This window comes from Ochotona curzoniae, unplaced genomic scaffold, assembly GCF_017591425.1.
Source record: "Ochotona curzoniae isolate NIBS_2020 unplaced genomic scaffold, NIBS_Ocur_1.0 contig_1302, whole genome shotgun sequence".
Classification (NCBI taxonomy): Eukaryota; Metazoa; Chordata; class Mammalia; order Lagomorpha; family Ochotonidae; genus Ochotona; species Ochotona curzoniae.
In genome coordinates, this window is record NW_024465035.1 from 10186164 (window position 1) to 10208792 (window position 22629).

The following is a 22629-nucleotide window of genomic DNA, read 5'->3' on the forward strand; positions in this document are numbered from 1 at the left end:
GAACTAGCTCAACTGTCCGAATTCAGAAGGCTGTGATTTTGGAAGAGAGGAATCAAAAAAAGACATGAGGGCCACCCCAAATGAAACATCTCATTTATATAAAAGAAATCTGAGGTTCAAGAAGGTGCTGTGGTGTGGTCAAAGCCACTGGAACAAATGTAAGCAAAAACAAGCCTTGATCGCTTCCCCTTCCCTAATCCCAACAAGTATGCAAACTGCCAAGACAGGACTCCATCAGGCCTATGAGAGGCTGCAGCATCTTCTGGGGCAAGAGTGATGGAGGGCAGGTGGCCCTCCTGTTGCAGAGTGACCATCTTGCCTCTGCTTTAACATGCCCTAGGATGATGGCAGGGGTTAGAGGATGCTTTGTGCTAAGACACCTGGCAGATTTTCTGTCCCCGTGTGTCCCTGGAGCACAGGGACAAAGAATAACATCCCATAAGATGGATGGGCAGCTCTGGTGAGGTGGGGTGATAGGCACACTGGGAGTGGAGAAAGTAGTGAGAAGGTATAAGGGCGCTAAAAGTACATGAGGTTCTCAGATGGTGAGTGTTATCACATGTGCAGGTGGCATGGGCACAGAACACGGGTGAGGAAGCATGCTTGGTGAAATGATCCCTGGAATGGGCCAAGGAGTTCAGGCGCCCCACTGAATTTTCATCCTCTTGGCCAGTGCATGTGGACATCAAAGGCCTTCTTTATTCAAATGATTTGTGACACATGGAAAATTCTTGTGACGGGTTGGGGCAGGGCAGGGTCAGGAAATGGAGAGCACATTCTTAGTCTTGGAAATCTGCAATTTTACCCCAGCTTTCATTAATTAAATGTGTTCTGTGGACTTTGAAAAGGAGAGGAAGTCTCTGCCTGGATCCAATGGCCACTGTCTCAGAACAGAGATTAGCTAACTCCAGCCCTGCTTGATCATTTCTGAGTTCTCCTATGAGAAGGCATTGAATAAGAACCACACCCAACAAGAGGGTCTTTGGGAATTCCTTATCTGGGAGAGCAGGGGACAATACAGTCAGACAGCCATACATTCTTGGTAGCACCTTCTCAACAAACATTCTAAGGGGCTATTTCAAATTAAAGGTTAATACTCAAGGCTCATGCCTGTAGAGCCAGTCTGCAAGATGTTTCTGAGTTAGATCTGTGGCTACTTCTTGGATTATGAAATGGATTTTTTTTTTAAGAAAAGCTGTGGGCATTTGTTTAATGGACTATATTGAATTTATTTTCTAGTATTTGGAAGCAAGATAACAAGACAGCTGCATTTGTTTCTTAAGTTTTCCTGGAAAGCATGCTGAATTTGTCCAGTGAATATCCTGGTTGTGTCATGGAGCATGATAAAAAAGTTGGTCATTTATGATTGGATACTCACTGCATTCCAGACATGGTGCTAAACACATCCTTTCATTTCTTTTGACCCTTGTACTCTGCCACCCACATGGGAGACCTGGGTTCTGGCTTCTGGTTTTGGCCTGACCTAGTCCTGACCATTGCTGCCATATGGGGAGTAAACCAGCTCATACACAATCTCTCTCTCTCTTCTTCTCTTTGTAATTCTGCCTTTCAAATAGATCAAGTAAGTCAAGAAAGAAAGGAGGAAGGGAGGGAGAAAGGGAGGGAAGAAGGAAGGCATCAGATTTGACATAAATTAGCCCTGAATCTATTTTTTGAAGTCACTGATTCTGGAGTTCACCTACTGTAGCAGAAAACATTATTATACCAATAGCTGCTTTATGATTCCAAATAGTTTTCTCTTTTTTTCCCTATGTGCTAGTTTTGTTTTTCTTCTTCTTCTTTTTTAATTATTGTCATTTTATGATATAGTTTCAGAGGCCCTGAGCAAACAGCTTCCTTGTATATCATATCTTTAAATATTTTACAACAATAATATGAGACGATGCAAGCTTAAGAAGTGATAGGTATGAAGAATCATCAAGGAGAAAAATAAAAAAAATCTGCATGGTGTGTGGCTCTGGGCCCTACCCACTTTACTTTCAGTTCATATGCTTATTTTCTCTCACTGTAATATTAAGATATGAAAGAAGATGGCTTCTAATAATCTCTCCAATTCTGAGTTTCTATGAAACAAGATCAAAAAGATCATGGTAAAATGGAATTGTAAGTATGAATTTGTTTGCACGCCGAAAATATTTTGAAATCCATGCTAACTTTTCCACAATATGTATTAAAAAAAACTTATTTTACTTTAATTGGAAAGGCAGGGTCCCAAGGCTTTGGGCCGTCCTCGACTGCCTTCCCAGGCAACAAGCAGGGAGCTGGATCGCAAATGGAGCAGCTGGGATGTGAACTGGTTCCCATATGGGATCTTAAAATCTGCAAGGTGAAAATTTTAGGCCATTTTGCTGAATCCCGTGCATTTTGTTATGAAAACAATACTGCAAAAAAATATGGTTGCATCAAAATAAAGTCATACTCTAAATTCTATTTTCCAATGAACTTTCTCTAGCTTTATTTATTTATTTGAAAAGTAGAGTCACAGACAGAGAAGGAGACACAGAGAGACATACACCGTCTGCTGGTTTCCTCCCCAGACGCCTTCTGTAGTTGAGGCTGGGCCAACTGATGCCAGGAGCCAGGAACTCCATCCTCAGTGTGTACTTCCCAGGTATGCTACCCAGAAGTGGAAGTAGGACTTTCTGAAGTAGCCTGGTATGTCTTCCCAGCCATTAAGAGGCGTGCATTGATGTATTCAGATTTTATGATCTTTTGAAGTTCTCAAACATAGACCATTTCTCAGTCATGTTTATATGCATAGTATCCAATACTGTGGATGTTTTTTAAAAAAGTCAAATTTAATTAGAATTTTCTGTTGAGAAACTCGAATTTAATTATAATCTTCTGTTGAAAAACTCAAATTTAATTAGAATTTTCTGCTGAAAAACCCATTTACAAATGCTCTGATTTATGCCAATAATTTCTTGGTCTGGTTTGGAGCATGGATTCCAATGATTGAAACCCTCATGAATATTTCATAATGCGTTACTGAGCATGATAGGCTATTTGATATTCATTTACATAGACTTAATCTTTGAAGAATGAGTTTATAATAATAATGAAAGATTTTTTTGATTAAAGGCAATGCCAGCAGTAATTGGTATTCTGATGGCTCCATTTATAGTTCTATTTGGCTAAATAATATAGGAGTGTAATTTCTTTTCAGAGTTAAGAAGTTTGCAGTGTAAGAATACTCAGTTTTTTTTTCTTTTTTTATTCAGATGGCTCTGGATCTGAAGTCCATGCAAACGGTAGAGGGAGAAGTGATGAGCAATTTAAAAAGTTTGAAGGAAACTATACATTTACAGTGATACAAGGCAACCTATGCCACTTACACACACACACACACACACACAAAATCCTACATTTTCTTACTTTGAAGAAGGTAACATTTTTCTTTCTGTATATTGGTGAAAACATTGAGCATTTCATCTTGTTCATCAAAAATACCAAATAATAACTGAGTACGTCTGATTACTAAAGTCAACAAATACTATTACTTACATGCCATTTAGCAGGCAAGAGTTTGAAAGCACGGGGTCAACAGCAGTGGTCTGTGAACAGGATGGAAGAGGTCTTGGGAGCCACATCGTGACAGTGTGAAAGTAAAATAAGATTGAATTCTGAAAAATGAATTATTTCCCAACTTTTAAAAAAAGATGTATTTAATTTTTGTATGAAAGGCAGCCTTACAGAGAGAGAAAGAGACAGAACCATCCACTGCTTCAGGGCTAAGCTGATCTGAAGCTCCATTGCCTCAGCCCTGGCCATGGTGGCCATTTGGGAAGTGAACCAAGCAGATGGAAGCTCTTTGTCTCTGTCTCTTCTTCGCTCTGTAAATTTGACTTTTCAATAAAATAATACATAAATATTTAAAAAAAAAAAGAAGTCCTGGCTCTAGTGCTGATTCCAGATTTTTGCATTATAGACCCTAGAAACCAACAGGTGATATCCCAAGTTTCGAAGTTGTTTCTGTCCATATAGGAGACATGCATGGAATTCCTCACTCCCAGCTTCAGCCTGGCTCACTTCCAGAAGTTGCTGACATTAGGGTATAACCCAGTGGACGGGAGCTCTACCTGAATGTCTTCCGCCTGTCTCTTTACAACTCTGCCCCTTAAATAATACAAAAATTTTTTAAAACAAACTCTATCGGGATAAAAGGCACTCACATATTCTTTCCTTTGCAGTACGGTCATTCTATGGGCGGTTTCTCTACAGATACAGTGGTATTTAGTGTGTACCTATTGTGTAAAAGATCCACTCTAAGAAGGATGATTCAGGGCTTGGCGCAGCAGCCTAGCAGGTAAAGTCCTCACTTGTACGTGCCACGATCCCATACGAATGCCGGTTTTAATCTCAGTGGCCCTGCTTCCCAACCAGCTCCCTGCTTGTGGCTTGGGAAAGCAGTCGAAGACGGCCCAAAGCCTTGGAACCCTGCGTCCACGTGTGGGAGACCTGGAAGAGGCCCCTTGACTCCAAACTTTGTATTGGCACAGCTCTGGTCTTTGTGGCCGCTTGAGGAGTGAATCAAAGCAAGGAAGATCTTTCTCTCTGTCTCTCCTCTACTCTGTATATCTGCCTTTCAAATAAAAATAAATAAATATTTTTTAAAAATACATAAAAAAGAAGGAGGATTCAATGCTGTGTCCCAGTGCTCTAGACTATGTGTATGTGAAGCAATGAAAATCCTAGCATTTCTTCATCAGGTTTTTCAGCTTCCCACGGGCATCACAATGTAGTGCAGCTGCATTCTCCCCAGACCTTCTAAGTGAGAGGTATTTCACTGAGTAAAAAAGTAAAGAAAAAATTTTGAAAACATCCTCTCCCATCACCAAAGTCCCAGCACCTCAACTCTGCTCCCTCAAGAAGCAAGAAACAGCATACCAAGCTCACTCTCTGTGGAATTGATCATGAAGAATTTGTGAGAGAAACCAGTTTCCTCATGGCTGCTCCATTACTTGAAATGAACCTGCTGCCCCTGGAGTCCATCCTGAAGGACTATGTGACCAACTGAACCGGGGAGGGTGACATTCCAACTGGGCACTTAGAAAAATGAAGAGGCTGACATCCTCTGGCATAATGCCTAGCTTCATTCATGAATCAAAGAAAGAGGTATTCTTAGGCTGTAAGAGCAAAGCATGAATTACATTTCCATTTGTTAGCTTGGCCAATGTGAGCCTGAAGGGTAACCTTATGCACCCAAATGGACAGATTTATTATTTTTTTAATTATAAAGTCAGATATATAGAGAATAAGAGAGACAGAGAGAAATAACTTCCGTCCACTGATTCACTCCCCAAGTGGTTACAATGTCTGTAGCTGAGCTGATCTGAAGCCAGGGACCAGGAGCTTCTTCTAGGTCTCCCACATGGGTGCAGAGTCCCAGGGTTTTGGGCTATCCTCGACTGCTTTCCCAGGTCACAAGCAGGGAGCTGGATGGGAAGCAGGGCTGCCTGGATTAGAACTGGCACCCGTATGGGATCCTGGTGTGTGCAAGGTGAGGACTTTACCTGCTAGGCTTCTGCACTAGGCCCAAATTAACAGCTTCTTACACAGGTCCCTTGGAGGGGAAATCCCTCTAGATCAGTGGTTTTCAAGTGTCTATGTGTCAGAATTTCCTGAAGAGAAGTCCAGGTACTTGTACTTGCCATTAGACAAAATGGTAGCAGAGGACTTTTGTCTCTCATCAGATTTCTCATTGATTCTGATCCGAGCCACCATGCTTGGGAGCAACTACTTGAGGAATTAAACACAGATTCTATCATCTCTAGACCAAATCAGCTGGAGTGTCTAAAAGTTGGGCACAAGCATCTGTAGTTTTGAATAGCTCTCTGTGCTAGCAGCGGATGGCCAGGGTTGAAAACCTCTGAGTTCAGATTGCGATTCTTAGACTAGGCTGTGTGTTAGAACAACCTGGGGAGTTTTAAAAGGATTCTGAAACTTGAGTCCCCAACAAGCACTTCTGATTGATTGGTCTGGGATGGTATGGACATTGGTGAACCTAATGTGCAGGAAATTTTGAGCAGGAAAAGTTAGATGTTCTCATAAATGAGGGGTGGGAGGTCTGCTCTAAGACAAGAAGACTGCTGAATACACATTTGGGTATGCATAGTAGCAGGACTAAAACTAACATCTTCAGCTAAGGACAGAAAATAAAATGAAACATCATTACTATTTGAACTCATCTCACTTACTCGTAGTTTCCCAGGTTTTGAATTCTGATTATCCCACAATTTGACAACCCATGTGCCGACCTTGGGCAAATCACTGTTGCACACTGGCCTCAGCCTACCAATGTATACACTGCGACACCTGCAGAAAATAATTCTCACTTCACCCCCGGCATCGGGACAAGAACACACTGCACTTTGCAGGCTTGGGGAGTTGGATTTCCACACTATTTCCTTGTGACACCACAGCCAAATTCCAGAATGAGAATGTCATGATCACCAGGACTTGAAAGGAAACCGATGATGGCTTGAGTGGGCCTTTTCTCCCGGGGATGGCAGCAGGTGGTAGCGACATAGAAAACAACTCTGCTTGGAGCTAGTGCTGCGGTGCGGTGAGCTGAGCTGCCACATGCCAGGCCCTTGCAACTCAGACGGAGCTCCTGGATCTTTGCTTCAGCTTGGCCTATCCTGGCTGGTATGGACATTCGGGGAGTATACCAGCAGATGGAAGATAAATCCCCCCCCCCCACTCTGTAGCAATTAAATAAATAACAATAATAAATAGATAAATAATAAATTCATTTATAAATAAATAAATTGTAAATAATTAGATTACGATTAGAAATAAATCCTTACCAAAAAACCTCTTGTCTCACTGCAAATCTAACACTTTCATTATGAAGTAAAGTGCATGTTGGGAAAAATTAATCTCCATCCTTTCGAAAGACTTTGAAATTATGTAGGTACACTTGCTGTAGATTTGAGTGACACTTGGGAGGTAAAACAAGGAAGCTGTTACATGAAGGTTGCTACTTAGGATGAGTGCCATTCGTGACTGTTAGCAGATGTTAGAGCGAAGACAGGCTGGGCAGATCTTGGTCACAGCCTGAAGGGAATTGGGATAAGTTTGCCATAATGGTGAGGATGATGACAGCAATGGCAGTGATGGCAGAGGTAGGGTTAGGGGGATGATGGAGCAGGGGAAGCCACTCATGGTCCAAGGTGGCTTCTAGGAAGAACACGGTTACTGAAGGAGACGTAAGTATTTTTCATAGTTCTTTTGTTCCCAGCTAGTCCTCCCTCTGAATTTTTGTCTTTTTTGATATTTTTAACCTCTAATCACTTGGCTACAATTCAAATCTGGACACTGAAATTGCTCTAGATGCAACTGTCCGATAGTTTCCAGGAGCTCCCAGTCAATTTTCTTATGAATCTGACTGGATTGGATGAGATTTCCTGAATCTGACCTCTCCCAGAAAGCCTCCTGCATTTATGTAGGAAGTTTCTCTCCCTGAAGAAGTTTGGGCAGTGGAAGAGGAGTGGGATGGGAGAGAGTCAGGCCAGCAGAACACAGGAGGGCCAGGCTTCCTTAGCAGGCCACGGGGAGAAGCCCAGCATCCTTCACCCACTCAGGGCAGACGAAGGTTGCCGTGCCTTCTGTTCACCAAGAAGCATCTGCTTTTGTTTGAAAGCAAAGGGCGGTGTGATAACTACACAGAAACGCTCTTTTCTTGTGGCTTCTTGGTTTTCCTCTTGCCTTGGTGGAAACTGGAATTTCCCTTCTCATGGTGGAAACTCATGAACTGAAGTACCCACTTCTTCTCTGCCCAGACGGGGCAACACCAAGCAGGGAGTGCCACTTGATGCCATTTGCCATTGTGTGTGACAGGGAAGAGGAACGGAAACGAAACATGTATGGTTTCCCTTCCCTTGGTTTCAAGGTCCACAAGGAAAGATGGGGTCTTATGTTACTTTGTAAACAATGTGTTGAGTGCATTCATTTTTTTTTTCCTTTTTCTAGAAAAAAAAGTTGGTGGGAGGCAGAAAAAGAGAGACAGAGAGAGAGAGAGAGAGAGAGAGAGAGAGAGGGGGAGGGAAATATGTCCCCATGTACTAGTTCACTTCCTAAATGGCTGCAACAGCTGAAGCCAGGGTCTGGGAACTCAGTCAAGGTCTCCCTCCTGCATCACAGGGAGCTACACACTGGAGCCATCACTACTGCCTTCTAGGGACCGGGTGAGCAAGAATTTGCAGTTGTGAGCCAAAGGTGAGCTTCTGAACCCGGGTACCTCAAGTGTCTTCATTGGTATTTTCACTGCTGGCGACAAACTCCTGCTTCGGAGTGGGTTTTTCTTATTTATTTATTATTACTTTTAAAAAAATTATTTACTTTCACTGGAAAGTCAAATATACAGAGAGGAGGAGAGACAGAGAGGAAGATTTTCCTTGCTTTGATTCACTCTCCAAGCGGCCACAGCGGCGGGAGCTGAGTTGATCTGAAGTTAGGAGCCAGGAGCCTCTTTCCTGGTCCCACACGTGAATGCAGGGTCCCAAGGCTTTGGGCCATCCTCAACTGCTCTCCTAGGCCACAAGCAGGGAGCTGGATGGGAAGTGGGGCTGCCGGGATTAGAACTGGTGCTCATATAGCATCCAGGTGCATGCAAGGAGAGTATTTTAGCTGCTAGGCTACCGCACCGGACCTGTGATTGGTATTTGATAGGAGATGCAAATGGAAGAGGTCGAGAAAAGGGGCTGAGATCCTCTAATAAAACAAATGGGTGAAGTTATGAGTTTGGGGTTGGAATAATGGGGGCCAAAGAGGAAGAGAGAGGATTCCAGCGTTCTGACGGCAGGGGAAGGAGCCTGTGATTGGGGACATGGGTTTTCAGGCTCTGGAGAGAGACAGAGACCAGCTCCTGTGAGGAGTGACCCTGGCCTTAAGGACGATTGTGTCACAACAGCCGTCAGGGATGACGGAAGCTCCCTGTCTAGCCTGCTTGCTACCAGATCTTTCTCTCTTAGACATAACCCCATTGCAAGGAAGAAGCACAAAGGCCTGGGCTTGAACCCCCATGACAGAAAACCCACAGCTTTTTGTTTGTGTACTTGGTCCCACAGGCAGCAGAGCAGGCCTCTATTTTCCTTCCTGCAGAAAGATTCGTGGCAACATTTCCAATGTGAACAGTCAGCTCTGTGGCAGCCAAGACCACGCTTTATGTTCGGTCACAGCGGAGAGAGCAGGAATTCGGGAGAAAGTGAAATAAGTCTCCAGTAATCTTCTAGGTCTCTTTCTGCCCACCATGTATGCATCCACCCAGAGTCTCCCTGCACCGGGGCAGGCTGGGAGGGAGGCAGAGCCCGGCTCTGTTGGCATTTTTGTCCAGCGTCGTGTGCCTTCTGTTCTGTAATGTGTATCTCAGGAGAACCAGTCCAAAGTGTCAGGGGTGTGGCTGGCCTGTCTGATGGCAGGGGTGTGGCTGGCCTGTCTGATGGCAGGGGTGTGGCTGGCCTGTCTGATGGCAGGGCAGAAGGTCCCCCTACCGCACGAGGAGATGGTTTCCTGTCTCCAACGCGAGTGAATAGGAGAGGGTGTGGTTGAGAAAACTCTTCAACCTTACCCAAACCACTCCTGCATCTAATTCAGAAGGGTTTCATATCCAGATAGATGAGCTAACTGCCCAGGGAGCCCACTGCAGAGCCCATTGGCGGAGGCTGAGAAGGGTGGCTGATTGGACCGCAGAGGAGAAGGCGGCTTTGGCCAGCAGTGATGCAGGGATCCACCAAGGTCGAAGCGAGCCCATGACGCTCTGCAAGGCACATTCCTTTGTCCTCAACTTACACCTCTATAGCCCCTTAGTAAAAAAAAAAAAAACCCTCAGGTCCCGTGGGTGTGACTTCTCTGGCCCCCATCTCTGTACCGGCCAAGGAACCTCGCCCAGGATCGCTCCCAATAAAGCTAGGTTTAAGCTGAACTCTATTCTATCCTGTGTGGATTTTTGGTTCTTAACATGAACCTCAAACTTACATCAAGTAAAGGGTAGCTGGGAGTTCTTTGTATGCTATAAAATTATTCCAAAAGACAAAAGCTTTGAAAAAGTCAAATACTGCCACAGATAAGAGTTTTCTATTAGAACAGGAAATATTCTTGGAACATTTACGATATACGATGAATTAACTTCTTAATATGAATCATAAGAAAGGCAAAGGATACAATAAAAAAAGTTAAATGAGTTACAAAGCATAATGTTCATATGGTCAATCAATACGTATGCACAGGCCTAGTCAAATTTATCATCATAAGTAAAGTTTTGAAAAGCTGTGATGAAAGTTTGTCTACAAATTGCTTCCTAACATGCGAAATAAGTTATAAACACTCCATCACTGGAAAATATACAGTTACAATGGAGTTTCTTCCTCTCTGTATATCTGACTTTGCAATAAAAATAAGTAAAAAAAAATTTAAGATGCTCAGTTTCTTTAACCTAGCTCTTTATTTAGTAGGATTTATCCTAAAGAAATAGAGAACTGCAAAAGTATATATAACTGTTCATTATAATATATCCTCATTATGTTAATATAGTTAGTAAGAATATAGTTACCAAATGTTATTTATACTAATCTTGTGTTGACAGCCTAATAACCAGGGACTATATCCTGCAGGATGGATTACTAAGTAGCGTGAGCAAAAACCTTTTAAAGAAGAGTGATCCCTGGCCGTGGGAAACGCTAACATTAGCTCTGGCTGAGTGGGGCCCCATGTTGCTGTCAATGGCCTTCTGACACTACTGCAAATGATGCTGCAGGGATTATAGGACACTCACACCACTCCACTCAAGAGCGGTGGAAGGGACAGCCTGCTGATGGCATTGAAAACATGACCTGGGCTTTTCACTAAACGACTCTGAGCCTTCCCTGCTTAAGCGTTTTGTTTGACTCCATTTCAGAAGGGAAGTCTCTCAATGCCAAATGCATTTCTCCAGCATTTACTTTCTATTTGCGTGTATGCTTTGCTTTGTGGAAAATGTGATTGGTAAATGTTTGATTTTGAGAGAATATGCTCTAACCTCCACTGGGCAAAGGTGCTGTAGAGGAAGCAGTCTCGCGTTGTCATGAAATTGCTGAGGGGTCTCTGATGTAGAGCGATTGCTTAGTTAACTTCCTTGATAACTTCAGGTGGACATCTGGCCCTGGGCAAGCCTGTCCTAAGGATGCTCTGGAGTTTCTTTGTTCCAGCACTGATTCTACTCTTGATTTAAGTTTCTTGTGTATATGCAACTTGGGAGGCAGTGGGCGATAGGCCACATGGTTGAGTCCCTGCCACCCATGTGGGAGACCCGGGTTGAGTTTTGGGTTCCTAGGTTTAGTCTGACTCAGCTCCAGCTGTTGTAGGGAACTGGGGCAGTAAACCAGCAAATGGGAGCTATTTCTCTTTGCTGCTCAAATGCAATAAAAATAAATAAATAAATAAATACATTTATGATACCTTTAAGAGTAATATGTAAATACCTCTTGCAAATAACGAAAAAGCAGATCAGAGTGAGCAAATAGATAATAAATACGAACAAGAGAGTTACAGATGAAGAAATGCAAGTGGCTGATACGTATGAAAATACTCAGCCTCATGACTCATAACAGAAAGGCAAAGCTTTATAAACCCAAGTCATTCTGCACAAACGATAATTTCCCAAAGCAAGGAAACAAAAACCAAGGCTAGATATTTTCCACACAGTGGAAAATATTGGGAAACAATCAACTGAAAAGCACCTGGCCATTCCTGTATACATTACTCTCTTGGCACCCAGGTCACACTCAGTAACACACACACACACACGCACACGCACACGCACACGCACACACCAAGGACATTAAATGAACACCTAAGCCACAGGAACTGCAAGGTGAACATTGAATTTGGTACAGGTGAAAGAATTAATTTGAGTGTGCCTTTAAATTATTGGGGGCCCGTTTCAATGAACGCGTGACCTCTTATGCTAACTTTATATTATACCCTAATCCATAAAGCCAAGTTCGATATAAACGTAACAGTCCATTCTTGCAACCTCTTTGGGCACAATCAGAAGAGTTTGAGATTCTAGTTTCTTTTTCAATCAAGGCCAAAGGTCTTTAACTTTGGTATGTAAAATCTTAGTTATTCACATCGTACAGCAAATTCCCCTGTGCTGTGAATCACGGTTTTATTCAAAACAGAGCTCATTATAATGTCATAAGTGTCAGCAAATTCCCCTCAGATTACCTAGGAAGTGGTACTTAATTCCACACCAATAAAGTATCACATTCAGGCACTTTCTTACTTTCCTCTTTAAGAATCAGAATGTTTCATTGACTGGTTTACAGTTCTTAACTGCATGAAATTAATTATCTGAGTTAATGCAATGAGAAAAATTTAGCAAGACCTGACTGCACTGTAAACGACATTAAATAACCCCAGAAAATAAACATTTTTTCCAATTGAGTAAATAAAAAACACATACATTTGATAAACACTGGGGCTGGAACAGCCCACATACCAAAACCACATCTCCTCTATCAGAAAGCGCTGCCTTGCTCATGTGCAGGAAGCTAAGGCCAATGCTCTTAACTACTGCTCACTGAGAAAATGGCTTTCTTTTCCTGAGGGTTAGTTGGTTTCCTGTGTTGCATAAAAGAAATATTACTTATTGTGTTTTTCACAGAAAAAAACACATTAATTATGCTTTGAGAACAAGCACTTAGTTCTAAGGAATTACAGCTCTATTATAGCCTCTCTTTAGGTTTCTTAAACATGTAGATCAATTTCACAGCATTGGAAGGAGGGAAAAAACAAACAAGAGTGTTGAAAGCAATGATTTCCTCATCTGGGTCCACCGACATACCCTAGGAATATATGTGTATGGAGTGGGCTTCTTTAGAAAATAGAACTGTATTTAGTTTTTAACTTTGAAGCTGATCCTGGAAGTGAAAACTCCCTGCTCCACTAGGGGGCGGCAGGTATCCTAGCTGAGAAAGCATCCCTGCTTCCACGGGGCAGGTGGAAAGCCAGTGTAGTCTGGAACTGTCCCGGAGTGAGCCTACATTCTTAGTTCATTCCTCAAGCAGGCTCAGCCTTATGGGTCTTGCTGAATATTAGGATGGTCTAGAGCTGGAAGAAAAGTTTTTGGGTCACTCCTGGCTCTTGAAAAAAATCAGCAAATGTCAGTTGTCCTAATTTGCTGCCCTAATAACTGCCCTGCAAATAAAGTTTTATTAATAGACAGTCAACTGAGAAACAAAAGAAGGATGGAAGAAAGAGAGGGCGAGAGAGGAAAAGAGGGAGGAAGGGATATCGTTATATTCTTAGAACTGTATGAAAACCATGTTGAATCTGTTAAAAATTAATTACACGTTTTTAAAAATTAAAAAAAGATACAGCCAACCCCATTTATTTATTTAAAGTCTGATTTTTTTCTGCTACAATTGAGTAGTTAGAACAGAAAATATGGATGCCAAGAACTAAAATGTTCAGTCATTGGTCTTAAGAAAACAAATGGCTGCTAATCTTTGACCGGGAGAATTGGGATGGACGGTCACTATTTTAATCTAGCTCAATGTCAATTTATGATGTGCTCATATGTCAGGTTTTGCTATTGGTTCCTCTCTCTGGAGGATACGTTCTTCAAGTTTTCATCTTTGGAAGCATTTGCAGGTGGGTAAAAGAGCCTAGAGTTTGGAGCCACCAAGGAAGCAGTCCATCTCATACCATCATCTCTTCTGGTTGAGGTTCCCATCTATACCAACCCAAACACTGGGGCTATAGCCCAAGGTGGATCTATACCAATTCTCTATTCAATGAGCAGGTTAATGATATAAAAGGAGCAGGATTTAAGTAGGTAACAGTCTGGCTTATGTGGGGCAGAATTGGGAGTGGGCAAGTTTTGGAAATGACTGATTTGAAATGATGAAATGAGATTTTGTGGCCTTCACAGTTCGCAGGTGTGTATCACAATTTTTCTAGGTACTCTATGTTTTCACTACATCAGGAACTCAGACACCGGGAGGCAGAGAGGCAAGGGGAAATGCTGGGAAAGAGACTGTCAATGGCCACTGTGCGGCTTTCAAACATACAGAAAGCTATGTGGCAACTTGTAATGAATTGCATTTCTCAGTTCTGTTGTCGAATGAGTTCTTGGAGGAATGGTCCAGTGCCTCCAGCTCATCCCAACGAGGGGAAGTAGCATGACAGGATTAAGATCAGCCTGCACCCACGGCGTGCAGAAGTCTCCAGCTGTCTGTCCCACTACCGTGGTCCCAAGAGGACAGCCACATGTTTGGTGCTAGGTAGAAGGTCGGATAGTTGAGGCTGTAAGTGGGCAGCTCCTCAGTGAAGTCTGGACAGTGATCATTTTTTGACTGGTCCACAAGTCTTCGATGTTTTCACAAGTTAGCCACTAACATTTAGAGACTGAGATTTAAAAATCTGGATTTCCAACTTCTTTTACAAACAGATCTCTGGACTCTCCAAGCCTCACGCCTGTGCATCAGTACTAGTCTCGTGCTGTTCTTGCCTCCAGACTTTGCAGTCGGCTGGCTTAGCTGGCTGAGCTGCCCAGTCTGTAGAGCCTGGGTTCCTCCAGGGGTGTGTGCATGTTGGGAGAGGGAGTTTTATCTCTTCTTTAACCCTTGCCGAGAGTTGTCTAGCTCATTCCTACCTTGTATGGTGCACTCACACTCCACTCTGACTCTGCTGCTGAATGCAGTGAACAGCCCACTTTGGGGATGATTAGTAGATTCTGTGGTCTCAAGTGCTGCAGGAGTGTTTATCCTATTGATCTGAATGGCTGCAAAGAGTGGATCTACTGAGCGTGCAAGGATATCATGATAGGCTGAAACAACCCTGCTACTGTGTCACCTTTGCTGCTTTATCATCTTTCTGACAACTGATGCAGCTCACAATTCCTGGAGCAGATGAAGATGCATTTGTATGGATGTATTTGTACGATTCAGTAACTCTAGGCTTGGACATAATCATTGCTAAGACTCTCAGGTTGGTCTTTGCAAAGCTGTTTCCCTTTAGGTGTAATAGAATTGGAGGTATACAGAAAACTACAGATACCTGTCATACTGTTGGGAGTCATGGATTAGTGATCATTCTGGGTTTGCTTCTTCACTGACATCTCCTGCAGAGAAAAAAAAAATAAGGGAAAACACCACAGATTATAACCTGCATTTTTCTGTAACATTTTTATTCCAAACACGATCACATTCAATATGACCTTGAGACACGATTTGCTGCTCTCCACTCTGAACTGGCAGAACTGCAGTCAGGCAAGCTCGGTAAACGTGAACTTACAAGACCAAGAGGTGAAGACATTTTCATCTCAGGGTTCTTACCACAAACAGAATTTTTTAAATAACATTTTTTAACAGGGTCACATTTTTTCCATGTCAGGTTTTTAAGGAAGCTACTTGCCCACTGACTTGTATCAGCTCCTTGGATCTAGCCATTTGCTTCTCCAAGAGTGGCCTGCAGATATGCAATTTCAGCTCTGCCTGAGAACTTGCTAAAAAAAAAATTTGTGGGTCCCTGTCCAGGTCCCCTGAACCCGTATCTGCATCTGGATGAGATCACAGCTGATTCACATGAGGCCAACAGCCTGACACACTGTGCTTTGTGGACTGAACTCAGATCTTTGCCTTTCTTCTCCCTTTGCCACGACATCAGTAAGATTTAAGAGCAACAAAGACTTGGTCTTCAGTCTGGGGGTGGGCAACACCACAGGTGTACCAACCAATGGAAGAGAGCAGAGGGCTGCACACAGGTGGACGGCCCAGGTGGGCACAGGTGGCTGATGAGTACAGATCAGATGAGGAATGACCTTGATGGGAAGTAGTGAGCTGGAGAAGTACACGGCAGAGAGGAAATGTGTGGACTATGGCTATTTATTCTCGATGCACATCTAAGACCTCAGCAACACATTTAGGCTTTGATCATAGTTTCTGTCATGGCCCTGTGTGAATCACGTGCTGATACAGCTGCCTTTCCACACAGTAATCTATGGTTGAGATCTGTTCTCGTTTTTATGTCTTCCATGTCAAGCAGAGTGTCAGACAACGGGAACTCAACAAACACTTGTTGAATTGCCAAACAAAATAAATGAGGGTGAGAAGGCATAATAAAAGCCACCTGAAAGAACAGAAGAATATTAACTACCAGGAAAATGCTTTTTTTTTTTTTATTGCTAATTAGCTTTTCAAGAGCTCCAGCCACAAGCTCTCTGCCTCTCCTTTATTTACCCATCCATCTGCGTGTCTTGAGTGAGAGGGGTCAGGCTCTGAAATATGTGAGCGCCAAGGTCATACCAAAAGTATTCAATGTCTGCATTCCACTTCTCTTCCTGAACAATGCAATGGCTCCTTGCAGCTCGTGCAAGTGGCTGTGATGTGACACTACTCCTGCATGTTCTGGGGCTGGTGAGGAGCCTCAGGGACAAATGCTTCAAGACCTGAGATGGGCTGCTAAGATGCTTTCCGCCCCGCCCCCCCAGATCTTTGGGAAAAGAGAAAGCAAAGAAGGGAGGAAGGGACGATGAGAAAGAGGGATGGTTTGTTTTCCCTCATGGAGCACAAATGAAAACTTTTTGCGGACACACCTCTCAGTGTCTGGAAAAAGTCTGCGTAAGAAAGGATCAGTCTGACATTTACACAGAACCAGAAGTAAGAGGATGTGTGGCCTCAAGCCCTGCTTCCATGCTCCCTAAAGCTTAGCTGTGTCCCCTTCCAGTCCTCCTCAGCCTCATCTGGGGACCCTAGGAGAAACTTTCCATCCTTCCTGCACACTGACTTCAGTCTGGTTTCTATCTCTCGCAACCAAAAGACTCCTGATTTACAGCAACTGTATTTAAACACAATAAGAAGATGCAGTAAAACAGTGTGCTAGAATAGCCTTGTATCCTCTTTACCATCTTAAAGGTGAAGTAGTAAAAATCCCAGTTATGCTCTTGCTATGTGATTTAAATGTGTCTCTACAAAAAAGGACTTAGTTATTTGAAAAGTGGGATTAGAGAAAAGGAGAGAAAGAGAGAAGGGGAGAGACTTCTTCCATCTTCACCTCACTCCTCAAATCTGTCATCTCCTATTAACTCTCCAAATGGCTTCAATGTGCCAGGCTGGGCCAGGCTGAAATAAGGCGCCTGGAACTCCATCCAGGTCTCCCACATGTGTGGCAGGAGCCCAAGAACTTGGGGCATCCTTCACTGCTTTCCGAGGAGCATTTGCAGGGATCTGGATGGGAACTGGAGAACCTGGAACTTAAATTTGTGCTTATATGGATTCCACATTGCCAAGTAGTGTCACAAGGATGGCCCCAACATATCTTTAGCTTCAAAACTCCAATTGAACAGGTTAGGGGAGGGGGAACTCTGGAGAATGCTGTATGCAAATCACTCTGGAAAGCGAGCGTTCTGGAAGAGGGACAAAGTTTTAAGGAAGTGTTATCACCACAACATTTCATACTGGTTGTGTACCATTTTCCTTTAACGATAGCATCACTTGATCCTTGTAGTACTTCACTATGAAAAAAAGAAAACAGAGTTAAAAGATATGTTTATCTTGGTTCAAACATTTTTGAAATCCATCATAATTTCCACGACATGCATTTTTTTTATTAACATTTTGGAGATCCTGTATGCATGACTTTCATAGTTTTGTGCACCAAAATAAACACATCTTTTAATTCCATTTGCCATGAATTTTTCAAGTACCCTTTGTTTGGTACTACTAGTACTACAGTGCTTTATTATCAGGTATTATTTAGTACTTATAACATCTAGTACTATTTTTCTTCCATGAGTTCCAGAGTTGTAAATGTAATTCCCACGAAGCTTGTGGTAGACCCCTGGGGTGGCAGGAGTCTCAGAGCCCCAGTTCCTGATCATTTTGCTGGTTCATTCCCCAAATGGTTGCAACCACTGGGATTTGGCCAGGCCAACACCAGCAGCCTGGAATCCAGCATGCTTGTCCTGCATGGGAGGCAGGACCCCTAGTACTTGAACCGTCACCTTCTGTCTGCCAAGGTGCACATTAGCAGGAAGTTTGATCCTGAGTAGAGTAACTGAAGCTCGAACCAGACCTTCCAATATGGGATGCAAGTGTTCCAAGCAGAGGCTTAACTCATACAAGGCCTCATCCTTTCCTTTGAAGTATGCCTGTGCCTGTTTCCAGGTCATGATTCATGCCTTTGTTCTCTTCCAGGAGCTCCTAAAGCAGAAGGATTACTGTGTAAGAAAGGAGTCTGGTGCAGAAAATGTGGGGCACTCATGTGGGTTTTAGACAGGGGGAGTGATAAGATCCGACTGAAACTTCCTAGTGGCTGGTGCATGGCTAGTCAGGTGGTGATTCCTGAATGGTCTGAGAGAGAGTCAGAGTAGAGCATGCAACAGATGCAAGACAAGCTGAGGATCACAGGGGTTGACCAGAGGTAAATGATGATAAACTTTTAATACTGGGATAAACACTGGGGATACAGATAGGTTCTCTGCCCTCGAGGAATTTACGGTCCATTTTACAAGCTGGCTGAGAAGCAGCAGCTAAAAATACAAGTTACAGGTGCCAGGAACCAAGGGGTGGTGCTGAGCCTCACACAAAGCTGAGCTGTCCTCTGCCCATCCCGACTACTCCCAGTCCAGTACCTTATCTCTTAATCTTGGGCCACTGAGAAGAGTGGAAAGCGGGTGCTCACCTCTCAAACACAAAAGCACATTTCTATTTTTAAAATGCAATCCATGGGCAAATTGTTCCTGAGTACACTGAAATGTTAAAGTCAGTACAATTATCCACACTTCTGAGAAAAAAGGTCCAGCAACTCTGTAAGACAACGGGCTCCCAACAACTATGACTGCTGCTGACAACTTTCGAAGAGCATCTTCGGTTGTACAGACAGAAATGCAGCCTATAGGATATGGGCCACACTACAGGTGGGCTGCTACATTCTGAGAGAGAGATCTCATGCTGAATATCCTGGATGATGGAAGACATCATAAAGAAGTATTGAACGAAATCTAGACAATGTGAAGAGTGGTAGGAAGGTCAGACAGTAGTCTGCAAATATTAGGGGCTGCCAAGAGTGTCCAGACTTGCTCAGTGTGCTGAAGATGGGTGGAAAGCTGCTGGTGACCCTGTCAAGGGCACTTTCTCTTTTTCCCCTTGGGCCCAACTCCCAGGCAGGGCAACTGCATACAAGTAAATGTCCTCTCCCAACCCCTGCAAGGCTGCTCATTGTTCCCAGGGCACAAGAAGTCCCTCTTGAGAAGCTCAGCATCTTGCTGCTGCAACAGCACAGGTGCCATATTTGATAAGGTTCTAGCAAGAAGTTGAAAGTCTGCTCCATTCTCCCCCTTTAACTTCTCGAAAGCTCAGTGATGGAGGGGTGTGGTCTACTCAAGTGACAGTAACAAAAGGTACAGCACCTCCCTTTGAAAAATGCACACATATTTCCATGGGATTTACAGATACAACATACATGTAAAAACTCATTCCCAGATGTCATCTTAACCTTTGGCTGCAGATACAAGTTGATGTCACATAGAACTTAGAGGATGAGATGGAAAGGAGACGTAAAAACTCTTCACAGTCTGGGGTAAGGAGGCAAGAATCTACAGGCAGCTCTTGATCCCCTTGGAGAAGAGGAATGATGGGTTCAAAGAAGTGAGGCTGGAGCCTGAAGAAGAATCCACCAACATAAGGCTTTGGGCTAGGGCTACTCTATTCATTCCATCCGGCACTAACTCAAGCTCTGGATCATTTAAGGTGAAATACTACAGAGCTTGTCCCTGGATGGGTGGGAAAGGGGGAGGAACTTAGATGATTGGCAGCCTGTTGCTGAGTGCCAGATCAAGTGAACAAGATGGGTGAAAGATGTGTTTGAAAGCACCAAGGAGAGTGGGATAGATTTGGCTTCTAGGGGGACTCAGTGGACACTTGAGCCTCACTTTGAAAAAAAAAAACAGTTGGTATTTTCTGGGAATGAAAAGTATAACTTGGAAACAACACAAGGGGACAGGGCATTCAACTTCGGTGGGAGGGATGGGAAGTGGCCAAGAATAACACAGATGTATCAACAGGCCAGATCATGAAGAGTCTTGTAAAGTCTGCTATGGAGTTGGGACTTTATTCTATAGGAAACGGAAGATCCTTAAGGGAGTGAGCCAGTATGAGAACTACAACCCTGCCACAGGGTGAGCAGGACAGTTCAGGACACAATCCCTGGCATGGCACCTGTTTGAATGAGCTCATTGCCATTTTCCTGTCTCAGCATTCAAGGTCACGAAGCCAGATTGGTGCCAGAGAGAATAGCCCTATCTCTTTCTGAAAAACTACAGGGTATTTGCTGAGACCATACACCTGCTATCCTCTTGTGTTTCCTTTGTCTAACTTAAGTTTTGGCATTGAAGCGACAATTATAAACATCGCCCCTTGAAAGCTATTTCCCTATTGGCCTGATGAGTCACTGTTGATACTGTCTGATTCCTGGATTAGAAACATGGTTCCCTCTTACATCTCAAACGTTTTCCAAGGAAGGCATTTTGTAGCCTTGCCAAACCATCTTCCCTGGATTTATTTTCTTGGTCTTGCTCAGGGGGAGGGGTAGCAAAGGCTGTGCAGACTGATGTGACAAAGTGTGTCTAACTGTGTGTACGTGTTTTATTGGTCATCCCCAGGATCTGTGACTGGACTAGGGGCAGGAGGAGGCAGGAGGGGGCAGGAGGACCCTTCAGGAGCACTCCTCTCGGTTAACCTGAAAAGGTTAGATGCCCAAGTGTTAGGTTATTCCTGACTCTGACCTAAGACTGGGTATGCACTTGTTTCTCCCCTTTAGTGTCAGGCTCTGTGGCCATAGCTTGAAGAATCTTATTTCTCTTGGAGCACTGAGTCAGTAGAGGTTGAAGTGGGGCTTTCAGAATTAAAAATGCATCTACCACATTCATGGTCAGGCTGAGTGAAACAGGTGGTGGCTTTTCAACAAAATCATGGGATCACAGAAAAGTCAAAATGAAACCAGCTAGGGTGAGTTTAAAGGAGATCAGGGCTGAAGGAACCAACGCATTCACCCGTCATGGTTAAGGCACATTTTCCCTGTGGGCAGTGTTTCCCCGATATGGCCATGTGAGCTGTTTCGCTCAGAAGACTCCCTAAGAAATGCAGCCATGTTGAGGTACCACATAACTCCAGGGAGACTGGCCTACATTCAGAACTCTACTAATACTTGCTGGCGTGGGGAGCCAGGTGGGGAGAAAGGTGACCTCCTTCACTGCTGGTGGGAGTGTAGGCTAGTACAATCACAATGGAAATCAGTATGGAGAGTGCTTAGAGAATTGCAAATAAACCTGCCATATGACACAGCTATCTCGCTCCTAGGAATATACCCAAAGGAAATGAAAACTTTATACGAGAAGGGAATGTGTAATCCTATATTTACAGCAGCACAACCTACAATAGTAAAGATATGGAAACAGTCCAGGTGCCTATTGAAAAAGGAGTGGCTAAAGAAACTGTGGTACATCTACTCTGTGGAATATTACTCAGCTATTAAAAAGGATGAAATTATACTATTTATAACCAGATGGCCACAACTAGAGACCTTTATGTTCAGTGAAATATGTCAAACCCAAAGGTACAAACTCTCTAATATAAGGAAACTATCATGCAAATTGTAAGTTCAAAAACCCTTTCCATACTTTTTTTTTTGCTATATTCTATGCGGTTTGACATTTTTAATTTAATTTTCATTTCTTCCTCATGGATTGCACAGTGGCATCGTTTTACCCAAGAGGCTTTTGTGCTTTATTTTCATCATCCATGCATTGCTTATTCAGTGGTGCACTTTTTCAACTCCATGGTGCTGTAATTTTGTTGTTGTTTTAACTACATACCTGTTTTTTGACCTTATTTCATGACTTCTCAATTAAGGGATTGTACGGTGATGGAGCAATAGAGACTACCATATCCAGATGTGAAGATGCAATGCGATATGCATCCCTACTTCCAAATCAAAGATGGACTCACAATGAAAACTGTAGGACATATCTAGACAATGGGATGCTGGACTGTCTGACATTGTCTGTACCAGCAATGTTGGGGCACACATAAACAAGACCGATGGGATTAAACTCCTTATGAAGGGCTAGACTATTGCAACAATATGGGGAAAATCAGTCGGTGGGTGGGAAATTGTGGGGCAGAGAATCCCAGTCTTTATGGAATTGTACCATAAAATTCAAAATTCAAAATAAAAATTAAAAAAGAAATGCAGGCCAGCAAAAACAAAATAAAAAAAAAAAGAAATAAAAAAAGAAACGCAGGCCAATTTCTTAGTAAGGGAGGAAAGCAGATAGATGGTTCTGGAGAAAAATTTCAACATAGTCTCTGCAGACCGAAGCCAGCAGTTTTAACTGCTTCTACTGCCACCTGGTGGGCAGCAGAGTAACTGGTGTGTGTGTGTGTGTGTGTGTGTGTGTGTGTGTGTGTGTGTGTGTGTGAGAGAGAGAGAGAGAGAGAGAGAGAGAGAGAGAGAGAGAGAGAAAGAGAGAGAGAGAAAGAAAGAAAAGTGGAGTTGGGGGGGAGAGAGAATATACAAGCCAGATAAATAGATATCGGGGAATTAAATAATTCCTGGGGAATGAGG

The 22629-nt window shown here is 43.3% G+C and overlaps 1 protein-coding gene across 1 annotated transcript in view; it reads right to left on the reverse strand.

The window, feature by feature from the left end:
* Positions 1–15132, reverse strand: part of THRB (thyroid hormone receptor beta) — an 81901-nt gene extending 66769 nt beyond the window's left edge. The window contains exon 1 of the mRNA XM_040965306.1: positions 15064–15132. Within this exon, the coding sequence (XP_040821240.1) occupies positions 15064–15085 (22 nt within the window). The 5' untranslated portion in view covers positions 15086–15132. The remainder of the gene's footprint in view (positions 1–15063) is intronic.
* Between the last annotated feature and the right edge of the window lie 7497 nt (positions 15133–22629).